Below are 26,098 nucleotides of genomic sequence, written 5' to 3' on the forward strand. Positions count from 1 at the left end.
GAACAAAAATCATTATTCGGCTTTAAAGATTCACATCCTTGTTATATTTTAACGTCTTTTTGTTAACGAACAAAAAACTTCAATGAAAATATCAATATCTATGAGGTGCTGCCACCTGGCGGCCGCCACTAGAAACAACACACACACACACACACACAGGACCGTTCTCAAAATGTATGATTATATTTACATTTTTTACAAAATCAGCGTCGTCGCATTAATATCTCATATATTAAAATAATACTATCATACGTAACTTAATATTACCAAAAGAGTAAAGACACTTAATAACAATTATTGATAATATACCTTATATATTTTCAGTAATGGTCCTTTACCTGCTATTGCCATGCATGTACCATTGTTTGTCGGGAATATTACCTGACGCGCCTAACAAATGTATTGAATCTGTTTTACATCACTTCAAGTCCTCAAGTAAGCACGTTTACCCGTGTTTTTCATAAATGACTTAAGAATTGGTATTTACCCAGTGATCTGTAGCATCCTACAGCGCATTCAAATCTCTGTAGTAGTGGTAGTAGTAGTAGTAGTACAGTGGTAGTAGTGGTAGTAGTAGTATGGTAGTAATGGTAGTTTATTTGTTGTGAATGAAGATGCAGTTAGCCGCATCATACATACAAGACAGTGAATTTCTAGGCCAACACAAGGGTTCATTATGATAATGATAAGATTCACGTATTTGAATATCCTTAATATTTAACGGCTTCTCATGTATTATAAGAATATTTGAGCTTATCATTTTCAACAGCAGAAGAAAATCACGACCTATAGTTGCCAAAATATACAGCGGAAATTAAAGAAAGCTTCACATTTAACTAATATCTCGTAAAACAACTTTTTTTTTTGGCCGAGTGACATAGATTTATGATCTAACATTTGGCGAGCTGCTGGACCCACCCTTTCACCAGGAGGGCTATGGTTGTATCCATCAATTTGGTTTGGGTTGGTTAGGTGAAGGTGAGATGCAGTGATCATGTAAACCACCACATTAGCCACAGTGACCAGGGTAGGTACCCTCACCACACCACACTAGCCACAGTGACCAGGGTAGGTACCCTCACCACACCACATTAGCCACAGTGACCAGGGTAGGTACCCTCACCACACCACATTAGCCACAGTGACCAGGGTAGGTACCCTCACCACACCACACTAGCCACAGTGACCAGGGTAGGTACCCTCACCACACCACACTAGCCACAGTGACCAGGGTAGGTACCCTCACCACACCACACTAGCCACAGTGACCAGGGTAGGTACCCTCACCACACCACATTAGCCACAGTGACCAGGGTAGGTACCCTCACCACACCACACTAGCCACAATGACCAGGGTAGGTACCCTCACCACACCACATTAGCCACATTGACCAGGGTAGGTACCCTCACCACACCACACTAGCCACAGTGACCAGGGTAGGTACCCTCACCACACCACACTAGCCACAGTGACCAGGGTAGGTACCCTCACCACACCACATTAGCCACAGTGACCAGGGTAGGTACCCTCACCACACCACACTAGCCACAGTGACCAGGGTAGGTACCCTCACCACACCACACAAGTCACTTGCGAAAGTAAAATGTGATTTCAAGTGTTGGTGAGCTATATAGTCATACTGTTGATTATTAAACATATTCATTATTTAAAAATTCAGATATATAAAGTTGTATGTATATGAATATTTAATGGAGGATAGCATAAAGAATATATAATAGCACTTTAGTTTTCTCATGATACATTTACTTACAGTCGAATGCGAGATAAAACTAGAATGATTTTAGTGTCTAAAAACTAGTCATAACCAAGCACATTGACTCGGATTAATGTACAAGAATAATTTGATAGAAGGAAATTCTATGAAGATCATGGAAAATTAAGATAACTATAAGTTACAGTTTGACTGCCTGAGGTCACTCAATAATGACACGATGATGATGTAGACTTGATTTCATAAAATAATTCAATCAAAGGCTCGTTGATACATGGAACCTGGTGTCATTAAATGTTAATGTTGCCTCTGATTAAGCCTCCTGAGTGCCACCTAGACCAGGTCAGAGGTTATCAGCCACTGTTAAGAGACGTGACCTAAGATAGGAATGCAGAGATACCATCCTGAAATCAGTGACCTGGACACAGAGGCATCAGCCTGTGTCCAGTAAGTTGCCAAAGTAACATCAACATCAGAGTGTAAGACTTGTAGACACCAATGGAAAGTTTAAAGATTTCACCTTACTTTTTGTAGCAGTAGAGGTTTACCATACTTGCAGGAGCTAAGACTTACCATACCTTGGTTGTTACTTTGAAACATATGATTGCTTTATTTTTCCATGTTTACAATGTATTTTTGTGCCTGTGTGCTGACTTACAGTTTTTAGTTACTGTTTGCTATCACTTCCTCACAAATATCCCTCAGCAAATGGCCCATGTACAGAGAACATTCATCACCTTCTGGTGCTTTGTAACAGACTCTATCAACACTGATATATTTCAATTGTAACCTTGAAGATTAAGGTACATATCTGCAAGGGTAGTTAGATGAGGTTTTCTCAATTTATTCAGATTTGACATATTTTACCAAATTCTGCATTAATTAAACCTGCATGTTGCCCGAACATTGGAGCCCTCCCCACTATTGTAGGATTACCTCATATTATGTGTCATCAATGCCTGTCTTGAAACATTTCCACCAAGTGTTAACAGTCCATTGATCATCCACTTCCATAGTTCAAAATATTTGGTACACCTTAAATTACATACTGTAATTACAAATGAATAGGTTTCATATTAAAGACATGATCATGAGATTAGGTTAAAGATTGAAGAGTTGAGAGGGCTGTATAATGTGAAGTAATCATTAAAAAGGCACAAGGATTATAATCTCTTACAGTGCTTTTATGATACAGAACATATCCCAATGATGGGTTAGTCAAGATGTACAGAAAATGTAGGTTGGTCAGGAAGATAAGTATTTTAGTACAGATGAAGATAAACTGAGGAGAGGTAAAGCATGATAAATATAGGTAGATACAGGTAGTGAAGCATGTGGGACCAAAACAGTCCAAAAAACTTGTCTCCATGGTCACAAGTTAGGTTTATGTTCCTGGTGGCACCCATCCCCATGTACTGAAAGAGTGTGCCTCTGAACTTGTACCTGTGCTTGCTCACCCATTCCATCTCTGTTAAAAAACAGAACTCTTCCTTCATCTTGGAAGCATGCATGGGAACATTCCATCTATAAGAAGGGTGACCATTCTAACCCCTCTGACTATCATCCTGTTGCTTTGAAATCCACCATTTCCAAAGTCTTTTCGAGCAATACATAGATGTCAGTCAAGAGAACCATACAATGATGATACACTGTTGCTTTTCAGTTTATTGATTACTGTATACAATTTATGGTATTATATACATTTTAGGTTTTTGTGATAAGCATATCTTGTGTTTGAACACCAATTTAAGGGAATTATTATCAATTTTTGTTGATAGATTTACGTATATTTTTTGTCAGTGCATTAATAACATCCACTCATTTGTGCACACAGACTGTTTGCAGCTCTTCAAATATTTGGATCTTATACCTCAGCATGTCTGATCAACACATGGATCTGCCCTACCAGGTTGGAGCTGCTGTCCAGAGCAGATTGTAATTCAACTTTTTTATTCTGTTTTATTTTTTGCTGTACATGGAGTTTTTGACTTTGTATGATGTTCTTTGATTATTATATAACCCCAGATACCCCTGCTTTAGGGGTGCCTGCTGGTTCAAGGCTGTATTACATATAATAGCAAGAAAAGGATGGATTGCATAGAAGTGGGAGGTTCTTTGGTGGGATTGTACTCCATTGATACAGCCTTGCCAAAGGTGACTTTCCACTAGTGATGTAATCACAAACAGGTAGAGTCCAGTATATTTGATTGTCTATTTGTAATTAACTGTTGTCACTATGGGGAGGGAGTTTTGCACTTGTGACAAGGGCCTCATCTCTTGAACACTCTCCAATCATACAACCTCTTGAATTTAGGCGTATTGTCTGCATTAACCATGTTCTCAGTCATTCATTTCCATTCATCTACCTCTCTTATCCAATAAGAGCATATCCTTACATCCATATTTATAAGTTTTTCACTTAGTTTTGTGTTATCTCCTCTGGTAGCTTTGTCCTTATATCTCTGAAAGTACTGTCTGTTGTCCACTTCATCAGTCTCTTTTAAAAACTTAAAGTGTGAATCAGGCCATCTCTCAGGCTTTTTCTTCCAAGGTAGTTAAATGTAAAGCCTTTCATAGAAATTGGTCTTAGGGTAAATATAGATAAGATTAATAGATGAATATTTATTCTATTTATTATACTTTGTCGCTGTCTCCTGCGTTAGCAAGGTAGCTTAAGGAAACAGATGAGGGAATGGCCCAACCCACCCACATACACATGTATATACATACGCATCCACAACGCACATATACATACCTATACATTTCAACATATATATATATATATATATATATATATATATATATATATATATATATATATATATATTTATATATATATATATATATATATATATATTCTTTTTTTCTTTCAAACTATTCGCCATTTCCCGCATTAGCGAGGTAGCGTTAAGAACAGAGGACTGGGCCTTGAGGGAATACCCTCACCTGGCCCAATTCTCTGTTCCTTCTTTTGGAAAAAAAAAAAAAAAAAAAAAAAAACGAGAGGGGAGGATTTCCAGCCCCCTGCTCCCTCCCCTTTTAGTCGCCTTCTACGACACGCAGGGAATACGTGGGAAGTATTCTTTCTCCCCTATCCCCTATACATACATAGACACATACATATATGCACATGTACATAATTGACACTTGCTGCCTTTATTCATTCCTGTCGCCACCCCGCCACACATGAAATGACAATCCCCCTTCCCTGCATGTGCGTGAGATAGCGCTAGGAAAAGACAAAAAGAGCCACATTTGTTCACACTCAGTCTCTAGCTGTCATGTAAAATGCACCGAAACCACATCTCCCTTTCCTCATCCAGGCCCCACAAAACTTTACATGGTTTACCCCAGACGTTTCACATTCCCTGGTTCAATCCATTGACAGCACATGGACTCTAGTATACCACATTATTCCAATTCACTCTATTCTTTGTACGCCTTTCACCCTCCTGCATATTCAGGCCCCGATCGCTCAAAATCTTTTTCACTCCATCCTTCCACCTCCAATTTGGTCTCCCATTGTCCAGAAAAAAAATTGATGATTGGTTTGAATTAAGGCTTTTATGCATTATGTTTCATTTGTGGAACAAATCCTATTACCTGCTTTGGTGGGGATATTGTATGTGTAGCTATATCAATTCTTAGTAATATTTCTCCTCTGCCAGTAACTATACCTGGGTTGTAAGTTGTCCCTTGAATAAAAAAGGCCCATATTCTTGCTTGAAAGAAATAGAATTCTGTCTTCAAGTGAGAACCTCCTTTTAGTGTCATCCCTCCCCAAAAACTTGGGTCTGGTTCACCAAGGAAGACCAGTGAGGCAGCTGAGAACCTGATATGGGTTTTTTTTTTTTTTTTGAAACCCATGCTTCTCCAGGTCACAAGTAGCCTTACTGGTCTTCCAGTCTGAGTTTGTTAGCTTACATGTTTGTACTTATGGTTTACATTTGCATGTATTTCTTTCATTATATAATGGAAACAAATTTATGGATCTTATTTTCTAATTATTTTGTGATTCACAAATAGGAGTTAGTCTCTCATTTAAGGGTTATGCTGCAGGAGACCCATTAAAGGTATCTTGGGGTTGTATAACTGACAGTTAGAAATTATATGTAAAAGCTCATTACTGAGTTTGGTAAAACTGAGGCCATATTGAATCACATTATAGGTCCTTAGTATCGTCTGTAGTTGGCTTATGTGTAACATTTTCCAACATCATGACACAGTATTATGAATGACTTGATTAATTTTGTACACCCACAACAGTACTTTATTTCTTCCACCTTTTGTAATTGATTTTAATCGTAAAGAATACTAAATGGTGTAAATTGGTGTTCAGAAATGAACTGGCTGCACTTCCTTGATTTTTTAATGTCTTGTTATATTATTACTATTATTTTGTTGATTTTAAGGTATGTAAAATGAATGAATTGTTACAGTAGAGGATGATATTGTAGTACAGTAGTATGTTGCATTATATTTATGTATGCAGGCAGTGTGTAGAGTAAAGAGAAGCATTTCATGTCAGTTTGCACTAATGATTTAAAACTTAACTATTTTCCAGGTTACCTCATTCTTCGATAGCTGGCAGTATATCTGGAATATCTACAATCTCAAGGTTCTCAAGAGCTTCACATGCAACAACTGTCCACTCTGTGGCTACCTTTACTAAAGCTCTTCATAACAAAACTGGTTTGTCAGTGCCCATTCTTCCCAATGCCCTCATCACCAATATTCATCGAGGTTCCCTTATTGCCGTTACATATTCAATTGTAAGTTGTAATACAAATAATTAAGAAAAGTATCTACATCTCTTATTATATCTACATCTCTTTTTAGATTGTATTTCTACTATCAGATTTTAAAAGTGTAATTTATCGCCACTAAAACATAAACACATTAGCCATAGCTGTAACCTCCACTCTTTTGTGGAAACTCCAGACAATGACCATGACAAAATCTGCTTACCAGAGCTAGAATCATTGTAAAGGTTTTGTAGTTTCTTTTGTTTTTAGCAGCAATTCTACATCTAAATGAGTCTCATTTGCCTCAGTATGGAGTACTATCTGCATATTTGTCATGGCTCTTCTTTCACCTTTCTTTCAGCCAGACTGGGTAAAAACTTTTACCCTATTAACTCTGCTATCATCACTTGTCAGCCATCCCTCTCAATTTGCCTTGAGGTTGTTTTCTAGTCTCTCTTGTGCATAAAATGTATTGGCCACTTCTCTCATTTGCTGTTGAAAGACATCTGTGGAGCCCTGATTCATTTATACTTTCTTTTTCTCTCAATTTCGTTCTCCTGAGATGGCTTTAGATTGAGAAATATTTTGCCTCTGTGATGATCATCACTTAAAAAGAAAATGTAATAAATGTCATGTATTTGTATGTCATATGTGACATATGTACATTTAGTATATATTTATATTTTTTTTCATACATATTTGCCCTTTTCCATATTAGTGAGATAGCATTAAGAACAGAGGACTGAGCCTTAGAGGGAATATCTTCACCTGGCCCTCTTCTCTGTTCCTCTTTTTGGAAAAGTAAAAAAAACGGGAGGGGAGGATTTCCAGCCCCCTGCTCCCTTCCCTTTTAGTTGCCTTCTACGACATGCAGGGAATATGTGGGAAGTATTATGTATCTGTTTTTCACCCCCTAATCCATTGTGCTGTAACTACGCAACCTTACACCAATTGGTTCATTTGATCACACTTTCATATTTGTATCTATTTTAACAGCACCTCTCTCTCCAGCAGCACCCTCTGAACACAAATATTGTCACCTCAACAAAGCTGAGTGGAAGAACAAATGAAAATTCTTTTCTGACTTTCCTTAGGTATATTACTGTCCTTGTTGTGATGCTTCTTTCTCCATCAAAGGCACAGCAGAGGTTATTATTGTTGGAGTTGAAGTGTTTTCCTATTCTTCCTCCAAGATGACCTCCTCCAATCCACGCTTCAACTGTTCCTGTGCAGAGGCCATTCATGCAAGGGATCAGGCATATTGGACTTGAGAAACTCCCCTTTCCTTCCATTCAGCATTTGTCACTGCCCATAATCATTGCAAGTATGTTATCAGTGAGGCATAGCATTCTTTTATTTAAAGGACATGCTATTACCCCTCTTCATCATCCACTGTTAGGTCTTTTTGGTCTTTAGTTAAGGGTACTGCTAAAAACTTCTGTTGCTCTACCATTCTGGTATGTTTCCATTCTTATGGTACTATAGCTGTCTCTTTCATACACAAAACAACTCTCATTGGTTGCTGTTTCTCCTTTGACTCTGCCTTGGATGACTAATATTCCTTCACCCCCTGATGCTCCTCTTTCTAGTTGTATGCCTCTTCCCGTTATCTCTTTTCTGACAGTCCAAAAAGCGTTTCTCTCTCTGAACACAAGCAAAACTTATGGTCCTAGTGGCATCCATCCCTGTGTAAGGAAAGAGTGTGTCTCTGAACTTGAACCTCTGGTTGCATGTCTGTTCCATTTCTATTTAAAAATCAGAACTTTTCCTTGTTCGTGGAAGCTTGTGTTGAACATCCTATCCCCAAGATGGGTGACTGTTCTAACCCCTCTAACTATCATCCTGTTGCTTTAGAATATACCCTTTCCAAAGTTTTTGAATCCCTCCTCAATTCCCATATCCTTAGACATCTTGAATCTCACAGTCTTCTCTCACCACAATTTTGGTTTCCATAAGGTAATATCTACTGGAGATATTCTTTCCTATCTTACTATTGTGTGGTCATCATCCCCAAATGATTTTGGATAATCCTATGTAGTTGCCCTTCCCATTGACATATCGAGAGGTTTTGACAAGGTCTGACATTGGGGTCTCCTCTCTAAGCTCCCATCTTTAGGCTTCCCTCCCTTATATCTAGCATCCTCTCCGGCCAACTGTGTCCATGGTTGTTGATAGATCAGCCTCCCCCTCCTTTCTCCATCACCGGCAGTTTCCCTTAAGGTTCTTTACTTCTGCACTGTTTCTCCATTTTATTAACGATTTCTTTTTTTCCACAAATAACCAAATGCACTCACTTGTGGAAGACTCAACACTGCATTCCTCCACATCCTTCAATTCTGCTCTTTCTTCTTTCACTTGGTCTGCATCTCGTCTTGACACAACATTCTCAGTAAACTCAGACAGGATATTTCAGAGGGGGAGATGAACTCTGGTTAAGTGTAATGCCTCAAAGATAAGGTTTCTTTCCATCTCTCTCTTGAAATTCTTCACACGTTTCCTCTCTTCTTTGACAGTTCAGGAATTCCACCTCTTGACTCAATAAACATACTTGGTATTACTGTAACATTCACTCTTCCTTGGAAACCCCACATTAAGGAAATAACCAAGCATGCTTCTAAGAAACTGGAAGTCCTGTTCAGGAGAAATTTCTTTTCTTTTGAACAGTTGTCCATATATACAAAGGATTGATCCATCCTTATATGAAGTACTGCTCCCATATCTCAGGTGGTTCTAACTCCTGCATCCTTTCTTGACAGAGTTGAGTCGAAAGCAGTCTGCCAGATAACTTCGAGACTTGACCTTCTTGCCCTTATACCTCAATGTTGGTTCACTTTCCCTGTTCTGTAGGTATTGCTCTGTTTGCTTTTAAGAACTGGCTGCTTTATGCCTGCACCAGTAGGAAGACCATGCAATACTTTGCTAGCTGCTGCATTGCATGATTACTGTATGGCTTTTAGCAACTCAAAGGTGGACTATTTTGATAACTGTTTCTTTCCCTACTCCTTGAAGCTTTGGAACTCTTTACCTTCTCATGTTTTTCCCAATAACTATGACCAGGAACATTTTAAAAGATAGCTTTTGACTTACTCCAAATTCATAAATAGTGTTCCTTGACTCTTCTTTTTCCCTTTCATTAGCCTCTCTATATTTCATTTAATGCCTGGTTTAGTTGTGACCTTTTGTCCATGAGTGGAGCCTCCAATATGAAAAAAAATCTTTCTTAGCCTAGCAAGGTATTTTAGTGTATGGAACAGTGAGTGAGGATGAATTGTTACTTGGCCTCCTTTTCTGTTCCTAATTTTAGAAAGTGATAATATAGGAGGTAAGGATGCAGTGCTTTCACCCATCTTAGTTACCTTCTACAATGCACATGAGATATGTGGGTCTTTAAGCTCAGCTCAGGACATTTGTGAGAAGAGATAAAAAGTAGTGCATGTTTGATAGCAAATTAAGGTGTGTGGTTTAAGATAAATCTGAGAGTACATCAATGGTTTGTACTTTCAATTCAGTCTTTATATGGATGGGATGTTGTAAGAGATTAGAGTGGGATGAAGGTGAGATCATTATGGTGTGGAACATCATTGTTAGAAAACAGAACAGAAGTTGCTGAAGTTGATGTATGTTGTTAGATAGGTGCTTCATTGTTAATTAACTTAGAGGAAGAATTGGAGAGAATGTTGAGCTGGTTTGATGATGTATTTGGGAGGAAGATGCTGATGATGAATGTGATTTTAAGATACTAGTATTTGAAAGGAATGGAAGGTCAGATTGTAAGATTAGTTTGGTTGGTAAAGAATTGGAAGTTGTGGGAGTAAAGTTCAGGAATTATGATATTTGGGAAGTTGAAGTTGGAAATAGTCAAGCAAGGGAGAAAATTTGGGGTTGTACTGAGAGCTTTGGTGAAGAAATTTTTTTGAAGAATGTGAAAGAATCATGCATGAAGAAGTACTTATCCCAACTTTGGAGTATTGCTGTGAAAGCCAGGTGAATATAGGTCAGCATAGGTAAGATGTAAGATAAAAGGTGAATGATTTTTGTTTTATAGTTGGAATTAAGAGGAGAGATAGAATAGAATAGAAAATGAAAATGGGATTGAGGTCATTTGAAAGACACAAGAATAAGTCTTTTAGGATGGTGTAAGGCAGAGGAGAGGTTGGTCAGGAAGATAGCTAGCAGTACAGTAGAATGAGAGAATCGATTAGGGCTTGGAACATTTCAAATGGAGATGGTAGGGTAATGATTAGGGATTGGGTTCAGAGGAATCATGTTGTGTATGGATGTAAGATGACTTGAGACAGTGGTTTTCAATGATCAATTCATTTCGTGTGTTAAGTGATAATGTTCAAAGCATTTTTAGTTTGTAAGTCTGCATGCCCTTTGAAAACACTAGGCATGTTTTGAGGATGTGTAAGTGATGTTGTGGAACCTGTATGTCCTTGATCCACCACACTGAATTGGGAGTGACCACATTGAATTGGGAGTGGGATAATGATAATAGATCGATAGTTAGAATATATTGATCAGTATGTTTAGTGCGTTTGTCCTATAGTTTTCATAAATGATATGTGTCTTGCATTTCTTTTGAATGAGACCCAGTGATAATGTTTGTTGTTTTCAGACATATTGTTTAAGACAATTAGCAAAAATACTTTGCCAAGTACTTATGAAGTTTTAAGTGTCCCCTGCTTGTTGAGTGATAACATGTTAAGGGAGCATTTGTAAGAAACGTATTTTAGTTTTTAAGAATTGGGCTTTTCCTTTAACTCTATTTGATTCTGGAGATGTTAACATCAGAGATCAGATAGCTGCTCCTGTTGTAAGTTGCCGGATTAATATAATTTCCAGTGCTTTTAATACCTTAGGTAGGATATCTGTATAATGTGCAACATTTATCCTAATCTAGTTTGACAGAGATATCACTACCATTTTGATCACTAAAGAATCATCATCCATTACATCAGTGACCCTTTTAGAGAAGCCCTTAATATTTATTTTAATTTCTGTTTAAAAATGTAAGAATGTTTACGTGATGAGGCAGATAATTGACTTAGGTATGATATTATTATATTTCTTTGTTCTGGTCCACTTGATAGTCTGATAGTACATGGCTCTAGCATCAGATATGATTTTAGACACCCTTTCATTTCTCACATTCTTGATAAGCTAAACTCAGATGTATGACATGTTACTTTTTTATTTTTTAACAGATTCAAGGATTGTTTGCAATTGTGACTGGACTGTTTGATATTGGTGCATTGTCTCTAGCAGAACCTGGCACAAGTCATTATGGTTTTTATCTCTTCTCATATGACTTTGTTTACTCTGGTAGTCCCTTTGGTAAGATACTAACAGATATTTGTTTCCTTTTGTGGATACTCTATGGATTCTTTATTTACAGAATATTATTTAATATCTTGCAGCAAAGTGAGATGAAGAACCTTTCTCAGACACTGTTGTCCTTTTACATCGCACATTTCTCCAGACTTGCTTCCTTCTCATACATGTTCCCTCTTATATTATCTTATTTAGCTTTTGGCCTTCTAACATCTGTTCAACACTTATGAATAGCATGTTGATATCTTTTATCATCTATGCCTTTCATTCATTTAAACCACTTCTACTTAACTTTATCACAATATATTTTAGAGTTTCTTGTCTCATTATTTCATCAAGTTTTACATAACCTTCTAACCTCAGCACATTTCTCCTTGTTGCAAGATCCATCCAAACAGTATTTACTCTTAGTTCTGAGTATTGATAAGCTGTTTATATGCCAAATGAGACCGTTGTGTCATTATAACATAGCTGCTTAGTCTGCTAGCTGTATGACTTTACATAAAGCTTGAGACTGAATTCTTAAAGAATTCATGCAGTAGCAGATTAACATTAATATTTGATATAAAATCTGCTTGCAAAAGCTACAGAAAAGCAAGCATGCTGTACTATAAAAGTAGATATTCTTAAAGAAGAAAATACTAGTTGCGTGGTACAGTTAGCGTTAACTATGCATCTATAATTAAAGTACAGCAAGAATTTACTGAAAGTAAAGAAATTTTGTAAAAGCAAAATTTATAGGATTAAAACATAAATGTGGTAATATGCATAGATTTTTGTTGTAGGCACAGGTTGATTGGATTTAGTTGATAGTACAAAAAGATTTGATGTACACTTGATCCATATTTTGCCTTACCATCTGGCATGCCTAGCAACCCCTCCCCTATCCCCTGTATATTCATTAAATTTTTTTTGTGTGTGTATTTGGATTACTCCAAGAGTCTCTCTCTCTCTCTCTCTCTCTCTCTCTCTCTCTCTCTCTCTCTCTCTCTCTCTCTCTCTCTCTCTCTCTCTCTCTCTCTCATTTTGAAGTGAGAGTATCTTTGACAAGACTGTACTCTCAGTGATGCACCTTCAGCATTTTTCATTCTATTGCAAGCATTTCTTTAATTTTATGAGACTATTATATATTTTAAGTGTTTCTGTTTTTCTATTTTTCATTCATCTGCAAGTATGTCTTTAGTTTTGTAAGAATTTTATATGCATATGAGCTTTTATTTTTTCATATTTTTTGCATGTACAGCAGGAGGCAGGTTTTTCTGATAGCTGCAGTCTAAGGGTTAATGCACTCAGGACCATAGCCCTCTGTTCCAACCCATACATGACTCACTTTATCCCTCATGGATTCTTCTGCTGCTACATCCACTCTATGGGATGTAGAGAACCCTACTACCTGCAGGTTTTTCCCATCTGTTCTCATTCCTACAACTGCACCCTGTTACCTTACTTTCTCTCATTAACTCTGTCACCAGCTTCTATAGTTTATCTCTGCAGTCTCCACCAGAGCTGTGTCATCAGGGTACAGCAGCTGTATCACCTTCCATGCTTCCCTGTGCCTGGTATACCATAGACCTGCCTTTCACTGGTGACCCTTGCATTCACATCCCTTACCACAAAAGAAAGAGCCATGGTAGCGTCGCATATCCTTTATGCAGACCAACCTTCACTGGAAGCCACTCATCCTTCTTTGGAACCACTCCCTTCCTACTCATACACATGCCCTACCCACCTAGTTAAAACTCATCACAGCATTTAGTGATTATCTGTTTACTTCATGTATTCATGACACCTTCCACAAGGCCTCTGGTATGACCAAAACAGATATAAAAGGAATATGTAAGAAGTTCTAATGTTTAAAGTTGCATGAAAGTTAGGTGGTATTATCACTATTAATGTTAAACTTATAGTGAAAGTTTAACATTGATATTATATTATTGTGCATGGTATGCAGCCTAGTTAGGCCTGAACAGAGCTGATAGAATAAGGGACCATTTACAACCACTTATGAAACTCAGAAATGTCTCTTCAAGTCAAATTTTCTCGCATTTCTTTTTATAATCAATACTGTACTTGTTTACAGTTGTTGCAAAGTTGAGAGCTTTAAAAGAAAAGGAAGTATATGTACTTTTTTGCTGAATCCTATGCTCACTGATGTAACCTTCAATATTTTGTATTACCTTGGTTGAATTTTCTGAGAGCAACATTGTACATTGCAGGTATTGGCCACTTTTAGGAAACTTAAGTTTTTATATGGCAAGAAAAAAGTTTCTCACTCTGAGCAGCTTTCTTTGAGACTCACTTTGTGATGACATCTTTATGATATTAAGACTTGACTTATATTGATATTTTTTCAGTGTCCTTGTTTTCAAATTATAAACATATATGGCAAACCATAGAGTGAATATAAGATATATAGATTTTTTTTAAGCTCCAAACCTTGCTCAGAATTATTTATATTTTTCAGTTCGAATTTCCTTGATGGTGTTTGGTGCTATCACAGCCTTTGGGGGGGTGTGTCTGATTGTGACCAGTTTTATGTTGTTGCAAGGACTACGTAAGGTAAGAATGCTTATGCATGTGTGTATACTCACTTACACATGAATGCACCCAAACATACCTGCACTCTTCACATTAATAGGTGGCAACATAAGTACAAAACTTTAAACCTTGCAACACTTAAATCCTGTAGAAATTTCTCTCACTCACTTACTTAAGTATACAGAGGCCTATCATCCTGTGTATGGGGGTGGGTGTTGTTTCAAGAAAAGACCATGCAAAGTGAACCTATTCACATGTTTCTGTCACAAATACAGATACAACTGTTTCAAGATACATGAAATAAAACATTTGTAATAACTGGAGTTATAACTGGTGTTTATGATTCACTGCCTGAGCCACGAATGAATAGCAGGAGGAAGATGGAGGAAGTCAGCACACTGGTGCTGTGGTTCAGAGCCCGACCATGCAGGAGGGTGAAAAGCATTCTTGGAATAGAGTGAACTGAAGCAGTACAGTATGCAGTGATGTGATGTCAGTGAACTGAATCAAGGCACATGAAGCAGTTTAGGGGAACCACAGAAAGGTCCATAAGGCCTGGCTGTGAATATGTGATTAGTTAGCCTTTCATAGGCAGTTGTATGTAGTGGTAAATACTTTCATAAAGTATGGTAGGTTAACTTCCCATATTAAGATTGACCTGCTTTGATACGCCAGGATTCCATAGTGTATCATAGGCAGGTTGAGTAGAGTTCGGAGTGCTCATGATCAATGTGGGAAGGCAAAAGCACAGCTTTTACAATGTCACAGAGACATATACATTTCAAGCTTCATCAGATATATTTCTGATGCTATATGTGTCTTGCCAAACATTTTTTTTTTTTTTAGTTCTGTAACATGACCATGGACTGAGATCATGATAAAACGGTCTGTGTACAGGAGAGTTAATCATGGTACTTTTCTTCCATTTTAGGAAATTGAAATACGCTTGGAGCCATGGCTGTGGTGCATGGCAGTCTTCACTGTCTGGCGTTTACTGATTACCATCTACTCTTCGGTTGTGAATGACATGTTGTTTTCATACCACATTGCCATGTGCCTGTTTTGGACATACTTCATATTAGTCAATGTTTATGCTTGGTTAGTGGTTCACTCCTACTACAATGAATTGTGTGAGGTCACACGACTGGAAGATATTGCTATGGTTAAGGTGAGTTGCATGAAAACTGGCTTTTATAGTTGAAAATAATTTCTCCTTTTTATGTAAAGAGAGGATATTATTATGCCTGTAGACCCTTCTAGTGATTAGTTCGAATGTTTGTATTAACTTGTCCTTTTTTCAGTATAGCTTGCATGCTGTGTCACATATATAGATAGAATAGATAGATAGTGCAAATGGGGAGGTGATAACAAGTAGTGGTGATGTGAGAAGGAGATGGAGTGAGTATTTTAAAGGTTTGTTGAATGTGTTTGATGATAGAGTGGCAGATATAGGGTGTTTTGGTCGAGGTGGTGTGCAAAGTGAGAGGGTTAGGGAAAATGATTTGGTAAACAGAAAAGAGGTAGTAAAAGCTTTGCAGGAAGATGAAAGCCGGCAAGGCAGCAGGTTTGGATGGTATTGCAGTGGAATGTTTTATAAAAGGGGGTGACTGTATTATTGACTGGTTGGTAAGGTTATTTAATGTATGTATGACTCATGGTGAGGTGCCTGAGGATTGGCGGAATGCGTGCATAGTGCCATTGTACAAAGGCAAAGGGGATAAGAGTGAGTGCTCAAATTACAGAGGTATAAGTTTGTTGAGTATTCCTGGTAAATTATATGGGAGGGTATTGATTGAGAGGGTGAAGGCATGTACAGAGCATCAGATTGGGGAAGAGCAGTGTGGTTTCAGAAGTGGTAGAGGATGTGTGGATCAGGTGTTTGCTTTGAAGAATGTATGTGAGAAATACTTAGAAAAGCAAATGGATTTGTATGTAGCATTTATGGATCTGGAGAAGGCATATGATAGAGTTGATAGAGATGCTCTGTGGAAGGTATTAAGAATATATGGTGTGGGAGGCAAGTTGTTAGAAGCAGTGAAAAGATTTTGTCGAGGATGTAAGGCATGTGTACGTGTAGGAAGAAAGTGTTTGGTTTCTCAGTGAATGTAGGTTTGCGGCAGGGGTGTGTGATGTCTCCATGGTTGTTTAATTTGTTTATGGATGGGGTTGTTAGGGAGGTGAATGCAAGAGTTTTGGAAAGAGGGGCAAGTATGAAGTCTGTTGGGGACGAGAGAGCTTGGGAAGTGAGTCAGTTGTTGTTCGCTGATGATACAGCGCTGGTGGCTGATTCATGTGAGAAACTGCAGAAGCTGGTGACTGAGTTTGGTAAAGTGTGTGAAAGAAGAAAGTTAAGAGTAAATGTGAATAAGAGCAAGGTTATTAGGTACAGTAGGGTTGAGGGTCAAGTCAATTGGGAGGTAAGTTTGAATGGAGAAAAACTGGAGGAAGTAAAGTGTTTTAGATATCTGGGAGTGGATCTGGCAGCGGATGGAACCATGGAAGCGGAAGTGGATCATAGGGTGGGGGAGGGGGCGAAAATCCTGGGAGCCTTGAAGAATGTGTGGAAGTCGAGAACATTATCTCGGAAAGCAAAAATGGGTATGTTTGAAGGAATAGTGGTTCCAACAATGTTGTATGGTTGTGAGGCGTGGGCTATGGATAGAGTTGTGCGCAGGAGGATGGATGTGCTGGAAATGAGATGTTTGAGGACAATGTGTGGTGTGAGGTGGTTTGATCGAGTAAGTAACGTAAGGGTAAGAGAGATGTGTGGAAATAAAAAGAGCGTGGTTGAGAGAGCAGAAGAGGGTGTTTTGAAATGGTTTGGGCACATGGAGAGAATGAGTGAGGAAAGATTGACCAAGAGGATATATGTGTCGGAGGTGGAGGGAACGAGGAGAAGTGGGAGACCAAATTGGAGGTGGAAAGATGGAGTGAAAAAGATTTTGTGTGATCGGGGCCTGAACATGCAGGAGGGTGAAAGGAGGGCAAGGAATAGAGTGAATTGGAACAATGTGGTATACCGGGGTTGACGTGCTGTTAGTGGATTGAATCAGGGCATGTGAAGCGTCTGGGGTAAACCATGGTAAGCTGTGTAGGTATGTATATTTGCGTGTGTGGACGTATGTATATACATGTGTATGGGGGTGGGTTGGGCCATTTCTTTCGTCTGTTTCCTTGCGCTACCTCGCAAACGCGGGAGACAGCAAAAAAAAAAAAAGAAAAAAAACCCTTGGATGTGGCAGGCAGCTCACAGCCAACCTAGCTGTTCATCCTTCCTTTGAGGATGGTCAATAAATGGTTACAGTACCTAATTTAGGCTGGGGCACATTTGTTTCATAAGAGTAAAGACATGGTACATATACAAGTTTAAGAGATGGGACAACACAAGCTTAAGACTCTTTCCCTATAACACGGAAATTGTTATCACACAAACATGTACTTTTTAACCCTTAATTGCCTTTCCCATCTTCACGATGTAGTGTCAAGAATAGATTAACAGCAATCTCACATGCACACATATGGTCTCTTGCTCTTTTGTATATTATACCAAAACCAATTTAATATCTACAGCTGAGCCTTTCATACTATTTCACAATTTGCCCTAACTGCTTTGTATTCCCTGATTCAGCCCACAGACAGCTTGTCATTCATATTTATTTATAATCACCTCAGCACCAATTTATATGGAAGAGTCATCTTACAGCCCAAGGCAGCACTGCTTCCTGGAACAAGGAAAAGTAGACTAGACTGTACTCCAAATGATAACTTATCCTTGACAAAGGAAACTTTTCAGTTGCAGTGCAACCTCAAGCAGACTGAGTCGTGACACTTTTTTTCATACATATTTACCATTTCCCACATTAGTGAGGTGCTGTTGGGAACAGAAGACTGAGCCTAAGAGGCTGGAAATCCTCCCCTCTCGTTTTTTTAGTTGTCCAAAAGAAGGAACAGAGAAGGGGGCCAGGTGAGGATATTCCCACAAAGGCTCAGTCCTCTGTTCATAACGCTACCTTGCTAACGCGGGAAATGGTGGGTATTATGAAAATATCCCTGGGGATAGGGGAGAAAGAATACTTCCCACGTATTCCCTGCGTGTCGTAGAAGGCGACTAAAAGGGGAGGGAGCGGGGGGCTGGAAATCCTCCCCTCTCGTTTTTTTTTTAGTTTTCCAAAAGAAGGAACAGAGAATTGGGCCAGGTGAGGGTATTCCCTCAAGGCCCAGTCCTCTGTTCTTAACGCTACCTCGCTAATGCGGGAAATGGCGAATAGTTTGAAAGAAAGAAAAAAGCTATATCTTGCTATACAAATGGATATTCTGTGGAGAATCTTAAGTGTATTTCTGAATTATGTGATAGAGAAAAAGTAAGTTGCTTCCACAATCAAAGAACCTATTAACACATGGAGACTGAGTAATAGAATGGGCTGTAGGGTAGGATGCCTACCCTGAAGTGCCTTTAGCTGTTCATATCGAGTCTATAATTACAGATTGAAATCCTTATGAAAGCAAAGCCTTAAGTGAGTCAGAAAAACAGCTCAAGAAGTATAGAAGAAAAGAGAGATGAAATATAGGAATCTGAGTGTTTTTGAGGATTTTGTGAACCTGCCTTTAAAAAAAGACATGTCCCAGGTTTTAAGAAAGATGTGAGTGTGATAGTTTTGAAACATAGCATGTAAGGAAAAGAACTGGTATTGCAATAGCTCTCCCTCGAGTTTTTGACAATGGTACAATGATTGTGTGCTGCATAGTCTTGTTAATTGTGAGGGCACTCAATTAGCTAGCTCTCAGGAACAAAAACCAGATTAATGTCTATTGAAGAGAGAAAGGGAAGCACCATTACAGTGAAGGGCAAGTGGTTCAGATTGGAAAAGTTGATGAGTCAGATTGCTTTTGACTTTAATCTATAAAGTATGTATTTAGTGCTAGAACTACCCCTTCTCTGGGAGAAGTATGCCATCTGAGGTTGAATCACGGCATTTTATTGTCAGAGGATTCGGTGAGGCAAAATGCCACACCAAACTGAGGCTATGAGATGATGCCCACATAAAGCATAGGGTGTGTACATGGATGTATCCAGTAGGGTGATGGGGCAGTCATCTTCTTGAGCAAACAGCATGATAAGTTTACTTAATAATTATTATAATTAATACATTCTTACATTTATATTGGTACTTTTTGGAAAATTACATTTATATCTATGTTTATGTAGCTGTTCAAGTGATTTACACATGTGCCCAATGAAACATTCATATCAGTTTCACAACAGTTCCATAAAATTGACAGATTTATGATAAAATTTTATCTGCCTACAAAAGTATATTAATTTGTTCCATGAAATAAAACTTCCTTTATATTGGTATCAGTTGTTTCATGGTACAAATATTTTAAATTTTCTTTCGTAACTGGTCATAGATTTCATAATGAATTTACTCCTCTAGAACAGTTGTATTCAGTTTTATACTGTTTAACATCCAAACAACAAAAAAGTGCCGTGCTAGATACAGTGTGGTCTTACATACCACTCTTGTTTTGAGTATATGGATGTGTAGAGAGTGGTTTAGGCTGCTCCTACTCTGATCAGTTAACAAGCTATGTATCTGTAGTAGCCTTAGCAGTGCAGAAGCTTTGTTAACCATGAGTTAGAAAAACTGATATATCTTGATGCAGCATCTGTAATTGGCTTGGCTCGCACTTAGGTGAAGTTTTGCAGAACACAACTCATGTTGTTGGCAAATGGAGGGATGAGATTTGCCTAGCATGCTTGAACATGAAAGAGTTAATAGGTGGTTGATCATTTGCACTACATTATAAAGAGCAGAGTATGTAAGGGCTTCAACGCTTATTCCTTGTGGTGTACAGTGAATCTCCTAAGCAGAGTAAGGCCTTTGACCTTCTAAATGCCACGATGTCCAGCTTCTGGAAGGACCCTACAATAGGAATGCGAGGCTCATGTACCACCTTGTAACCCCTTTTGCCTCAACCTCCCGGCCAAAAAGGCATTGATATTGTCACACCGTTTAATTTGTCCCCCATGGGTACATGGGCACATCTGGGCGATGTGCCCAAGTGTCCTGGGCTTGTGACGTGTGTTATAGAGGCCGAGATGTCGGGTCAACCTCTTTAAGTCCTGGCTGGGGTAGAGAGTGTTGCTGATCGCTCTTGGATAGCTCTAATGTAGTTGCAACCCATTAGTAACCCATCTGCTGACTTGTGGTATAACAGCAGAGGGTGCGAGACCCAAATGTTCCTAACTAATGATCCTGCCTAGATATTTCTCCCATTGACTGCTTCTGTCTATTGCTCCACCCAATTTGCCTAAAGGGAGGGGTAGTGCATAGTGCTCACTGCAGGAAAATCTAGAGTTACGAAGAGTAAGCTATGTGAGTTAAGTGTTGTCAAGTGTTATGTATGACAAAGAGAGATTGTGTTCATGGACAGAATCTCAGTAGTCCATATGTGGATGAAGCAGAAAGAAAAGACAGCTGTTAGGGTCAGAGGAGTGCATCTTAACTACCACTGAAGTACTGGCTCACTAAGCAGGTGCCATTAACCCTGCTGATACCCAGGCGGGTAGTACTGGTAATATACCTCCCTGGTCATTGACTGCATACCAATTACAACCTAAATTGTAATCATTGACTTTCTCATCTTTGTTTTCTAAGACTTGAAATTCTTAGTGGTGACATGATTAAAGTTTCATGTCTGTTTCTTATATTTTTGATTTATTCACTTCTCTGTTCAGAATTCATGATTAAAATGATTTATAATGGTATTATTTGTTACAAACATCATTGTCTTTCTTTTCTGCTTATCTGTATTTTTTTGAGGTCAGACACCATTATGTCAGTGGAAAGTGTATTTTACTCTGGTTTTTAGCATTACCTTGATTTTGTTTCACTCTTTTACAGATGGACATGATGAGCTCGCGTCCCACAACTCCAGGGGCCCGTTCTGGCCTTTCTACTTTCATGGAATATGATGAATAGAAATGCAGATATATGTGCTCATTACTTCCTGTTGAAATGTTGTACAAGGATTACTCCCTATACTTTCTGTCTTAAAAATGACATCATAAAGAAATTTTTCTTTAATCCAAGAGCATTCAGGATATTGCTTGTATTGCTAGACAAGCAAGTGGAATTGTTTGGCAAAACTGCTTTACCCAATGCAGTCACAACATGATTTGTTACTTTGAAAAATGTATCTGTATGTATGTGAATTTTTTTTGCAATTCCTGCCATAACGGATTTCATCATGCGAGCAAGAATGAGTCCTTTCCAGTAAGGTGTTAGTCAGGCCCAACTGATTCCTCCATAGGAGGTAATATCTCTGTTTTTATCCTAAATACAGGTACTTGTGGAAATATCTCTTATGAGTCTTCTCTCCTTTTATGCAAGATCCATTTGCTAAAGGACCTCCTAGTTCCTCGCATTGCTCCTTTCAATTACTTTATTATTATTTTCATTGTTATTTATTACATTTTCACCACACTGATTTCACCTTCCTTGGATATTTATTCACTACTTTTCCATCATCATGTAACATCTGTGTATAATTTTATCTTTTGTGTTCATCTTGTTCGTATTACTCTCGAGGTCTTTCTGTATGTTAGGTAAATTGGCCTACTTAGTGAACACACATTCAGCAGTGTGTGTATTAGGATATGGTGCTCAGTTCATCATGTTATAGTCTGTTTCTAGTACAGTCTTTACATCACTTTACCCTCTGTTTTCGGTTTAAAAGGGTCATTCTTCATGATGACTAGACTATGGTGAGATTTTCTCATATTGCCCAATCCTATTCAGGGACAGAATTATCTAAAAACAGAGTAGTTGGGTAATAATCAGTAGTTTTATCAAATGTTCCAATTTAAAGAATTCCCAAGCTTATTAAACCTTTTAAACCTTTCACCTAATAAATATCAAAAACCAAAAAGTAAAGAATTGATCGGAAAGTTAGTGTCATGTTGGATGGAGCAGTATGAAAGTCACAGCAGATGAAGAATGAGAAAGGGATGCAATAGTCAAGAAAACTGGGAGAGTAGTGTTATGAATGTTGTGTCATTCCAGTGCTAGTAACAAGAATACAGATTATGCAGATTCACTGTGTGATCTTAGAAAGTCCCATTCATCTCTGTGAGATGTACTTACAGCAGTATTTGGTCTTGTAAGGGCAAATCTCCGGTACTTGTGCTCAAGCAATAACAGTTCTTAACTGGTACTGTCTATTGCTGTTCTGGTACTCAAACCACTCAGCAATTGGTACCAGCTGTCATTGTTCACAGTTTGCAAATTTAAGTGTTTGTGCTCTCAGCAAAAGCAAAAGCCATTGGTGGGATTATAAACCATTTCTAAAAAGACTTTTGTCACATCTTCTAGAGTGCAACTAGATCAGATGACTCTGGATCGATCAGCCTATCTGTCTATATATATAATGCCTATTCCCTCCAGGAACCTGCATCAAGGGGGTAGCCACAGCAAAAGATTCTCCATGTATCCCTCTCCTTACATGCTTCCCTCACAAACATTTTTCCACGCATTCTTCCCCCATTTCTTTCCCTCCAGTACTCGTCCTCTCTATTTCCCTATATCATAGGTGATCCTTCTCTCACACCAACTCCTTTAATCATATTTTTATACACTCCTTGTAAACTCCCTGCCATATTGGGTGGTCCTTCTCTCACACTCCATTAATCGTACTATTATACAATCTCCTTGTAAACTCCCCATCTTGCATTCTTTCCACATGCCCAAATCATCTCTAAGTTTTATATTTCACCCTTTCCACCTCTTCTCATTTCATTCTCTTTACATTCCCTGCCATACCAAATCTCTTTTACGTCCCCTCAGTACTTTCTTCATTCCATCTAGTCACACCACATGCGTCTCTCAGATGACTCATCTCCACAGCCTGGATTCTTGACCTTTGTGACTCATCCTATGTCCATGTTTTGACTGCATAAGCCAGGATTTCATTCTCTCTCTCTCTCTCTCTCTCTCTCTCTCTCTCTCTCTCTCTCTCTCTCTCTCTCTCTCTCTCTCTCTCTCTCTCTCTCTCTCTCTCTCTCTCTCTCTCTCTCTCAACTTAAGGGGGTTACCATGGCAAAAGAGTCTCCATTCTTGTTGAACTCATGCTGCTCCTTATCTTTCAGAGCCTCACCTTTTAACAGGCCTCTGGTACAGGGCAACTCTAGCACAATATTTTTAGAGACTCCTATCTAATTTTCCTGCTGACCACTTCTACCTAATGTTCCTTCCCACCATGTTTTTACCTACTACTACTGTTTATTGCTCCTACCATTTTGCCAAAAGGTAATGCTAATGCATAGCACTCACTGCAGGAGGATTTAGAGCTATGAAGAATGAGTTGTGTGAATTAGATCAGTGTGGAATGGTTTCACTATTTTGAGGAAAATCAGTATCCATTACTTGCAATGGTGTCACCCAAAAATGTCACTTGGCCAAAGTGCTGGGTCATTTGGTAAAAATTCACAGTATCACTGTTGGGTGATGTATGAAGCATAGTTTCCAGTGATGTGATACATTCAGCAGGGGCCTGATGTGCCACTGCAGAAAATGATGGTGATGTATCTCCATTAGAAGGAAAGGAAGCTGGTTCAGATTTTGCCAGGAAACTCTCTTGCTTGTGATTAAACAAACAGTTATGCAAATTTTGAGTGTTTCCATTATTTTCAACTTTCTCCTGTGCTATTTTTCCTTTCTTTCTAGCCCCACATGGGTAATCCCTCTTCTTTTTTTATTTTATAACAACAATGCATAGCACAATAAACAAGTTTTGTTTTGCACTTGTATCACGTCACTGTGAGTTCAACAGTGGTTAGTAGGCAAATGCCAACTACTAATCACTAATCACTGCATTTCTGCTTGATGGGACAAGTTGTTATGCATTTCCTGTATGTCCAGGTCCAGATAAGTTGGGGATGGGTACAAGTTTCAAATGTCCTTTGTTCACATAGTTGTAAAACTCCTGTAGTAGTGTAATTTCATGAGCCTAGTTCATTGAACAGTGGTAAGGAAATCTTAATGTAAGTATGTAAAGGATCTGTTGGTCACCTGGGGCCCTCAGTGTTTCAGGGCTTCTCTGCAGTTGCAGTGGTTGTCACCCTTAATGCCACTGCTCAGTTTGCCCCAAAGAGATATAACCCTTTCTCCTTAGTTGTTGTACACCAGAAGTGAGGAGATGAATTTTTCTAGAAAGAGATCTTTTCTTTTCTTAAATGAGACTTAACAATGTAAAGTTATTTCTTCAACAATTCAGCTTCATGTAATACTGACTGAAGATAGTTACTGTACCTGACACCTTAGTGCAAAGATGCATAGTTGTCTGTTCAAGTAGACAAAGAAAATATTTATTGTAAAATAAGTTTGTCTTCCATTAAACAGAGAAAATATTTATTGTAAAATAAATTTATCTTCCATTAGGCAAAGAAGATATGTATTTTATAATAAATTTGTCTTTAGACAAAGAAAATATGTATTTTAGAATGAGTTGTGTTTCATATTTATTGTCATTCTATTAATTGAATGACCAAAGATATCATTGCATGTTGGCCTGGTTTGAAGTTTCCTTTAAAGCAAATTTTTATGTTTTTACCTTCACTGTGAATAAGAAAAGATAGACTTAATTGGAATATTTTAAGTTTTCAGAAAAGAGTAAGTCAGTTTAATATATACATGGAATTTAGTGTTGGAGTTTAGCTCATATACATAATTTTTCATATGATGCTATATCATTGGTAAAAATTTGAAAAATTTGGGATTTGTTTACTGTGAAAGTGTTTGATAGTACAATCAGAATATTCAGTTACCAGTGTGCCAAGTAAATTTGTAAAGTTGTACTTTGTTTCCATGACAGTTTGTCCTATGTATGTGCTTTATTACGAGAATGAGTTCATATATACATTTACAGTGAAGATTAAATTTGCCAGTTTATGCTGTACTTCCCAGGGTTTTAGATATTTTAATTAATGTATATGCCAAAAGTGGGTGTCACTATTAAGCACAAGGCAAATTTTTTTTTTATAGTACAAATGAATATCTCATCTCACATTGTAAAGATTTATTAGCCCCTTTTTATAGGTTGGTAATTTTCTTGGAGTATTTGATTTTTTATTCCCTCTACCATGTATTGCTCCTTTTTATTCCTTTATGTCTCTGCCTTGTATCCAACTACTAATTCTGCAACCTTTAATAGTATTTCTCTGAACATTTTGAATACCTCATTCACACATGACTGCATCCCTACATTCACTGCACTTCTGTCTAAGCTTTCAGTTTCCTTGCTTTTGTACTCCTCCCTGCATTTTTCTGATTTATCTTCTCTCTTGCCAACACTTTTACCTCTATTTTTCCTTAAACCATCCTTCACTTCTCCCTGATCCTTATCCCCACAAGAACTGCAAAATGGTTAGTCTCCAAAGAATCCTTTCATAACTCAAGCGTCTTGCATGGCCTTTCTTAATGTTTCATCCACTGCCACACAGTCAGTTGAACCTTTTGTCCTTCCCTTCCACCATACCTCATCCATATATATCTGTGGATCATCTTGTGTTGAAAAAAGGTGTTTGCAAGAAATAAACCCCTCTCAGTGCAAATATCCATAAGATAACATCCATTCTCATTTACTCCAGGCACTCCCCATTTACCAACTATCTTACTAATTTCATCGCATCCCACTTTTGCATTCATATCACCCAGTACAACCATGTTTCTCTCATTGTTGATACCATTT

General features: G+C 38.2%; 1 protein-coding gene across 7 annotated transcripts; it reads left to right on the forward strand.

The window, feature by feature from the left end:
• Window positions 1–158: 158 nt before the first annotated feature.
• On the forward strand, window positions 159–25,203 carry LOC139751422 (uncharacterized). Of its 7 annotated transcripts, XM_071666816.1 has the most exons (8): window positions 159–174; window positions 325–435; window positions 3,568–3,668; window positions 6,298–6,505; window positions 11,686–11,815; window positions 14,277–14,371; window positions 15,282–15,518; window positions 21,256–25,203. In XM_071666816.1, exons 3-8 carry the CDS (start codon window positions 3,610–3,612, stop codon window positions 21,331–21,333), a joined length of 807 nt encoding a protein of 268 aa, XP_071522917.1. In that variant the 5' UTR covers window positions 159–174; window positions 325–435; window positions 3,568–3,609; the 3' UTR covers window positions 21,334–25,203. The 7 variants fall into 7 exon arrangements, with proteins under 7 accessions (XP_071522917.1, XP_071522916.1, XP_071522918.1 ...); XM_071666815.1 differs by having other exon boundaries at window positions 169–435; XM_071666817.1 differs by lacking the exons at window positions 159–174; window positions 325–435 and adding an exon at window positions 842–978.
• Window positions 25,204–26,098: the final 895 nt, after the last annotated feature.

Source organism: Panulirus ornatus, chromosome 11 (assembly GCF_036320965.1).
Source record: "Panulirus ornatus isolate Po-2019 chromosome 11, ASM3632096v1, whole genome shotgun sequence".
In the NCBI taxonomy this organism is placed as follows: Eukaryota; Metazoa; Arthropoda; class Malacostraca; order Decapoda; family Palinuridae; genus Panulirus; species Panulirus ornatus.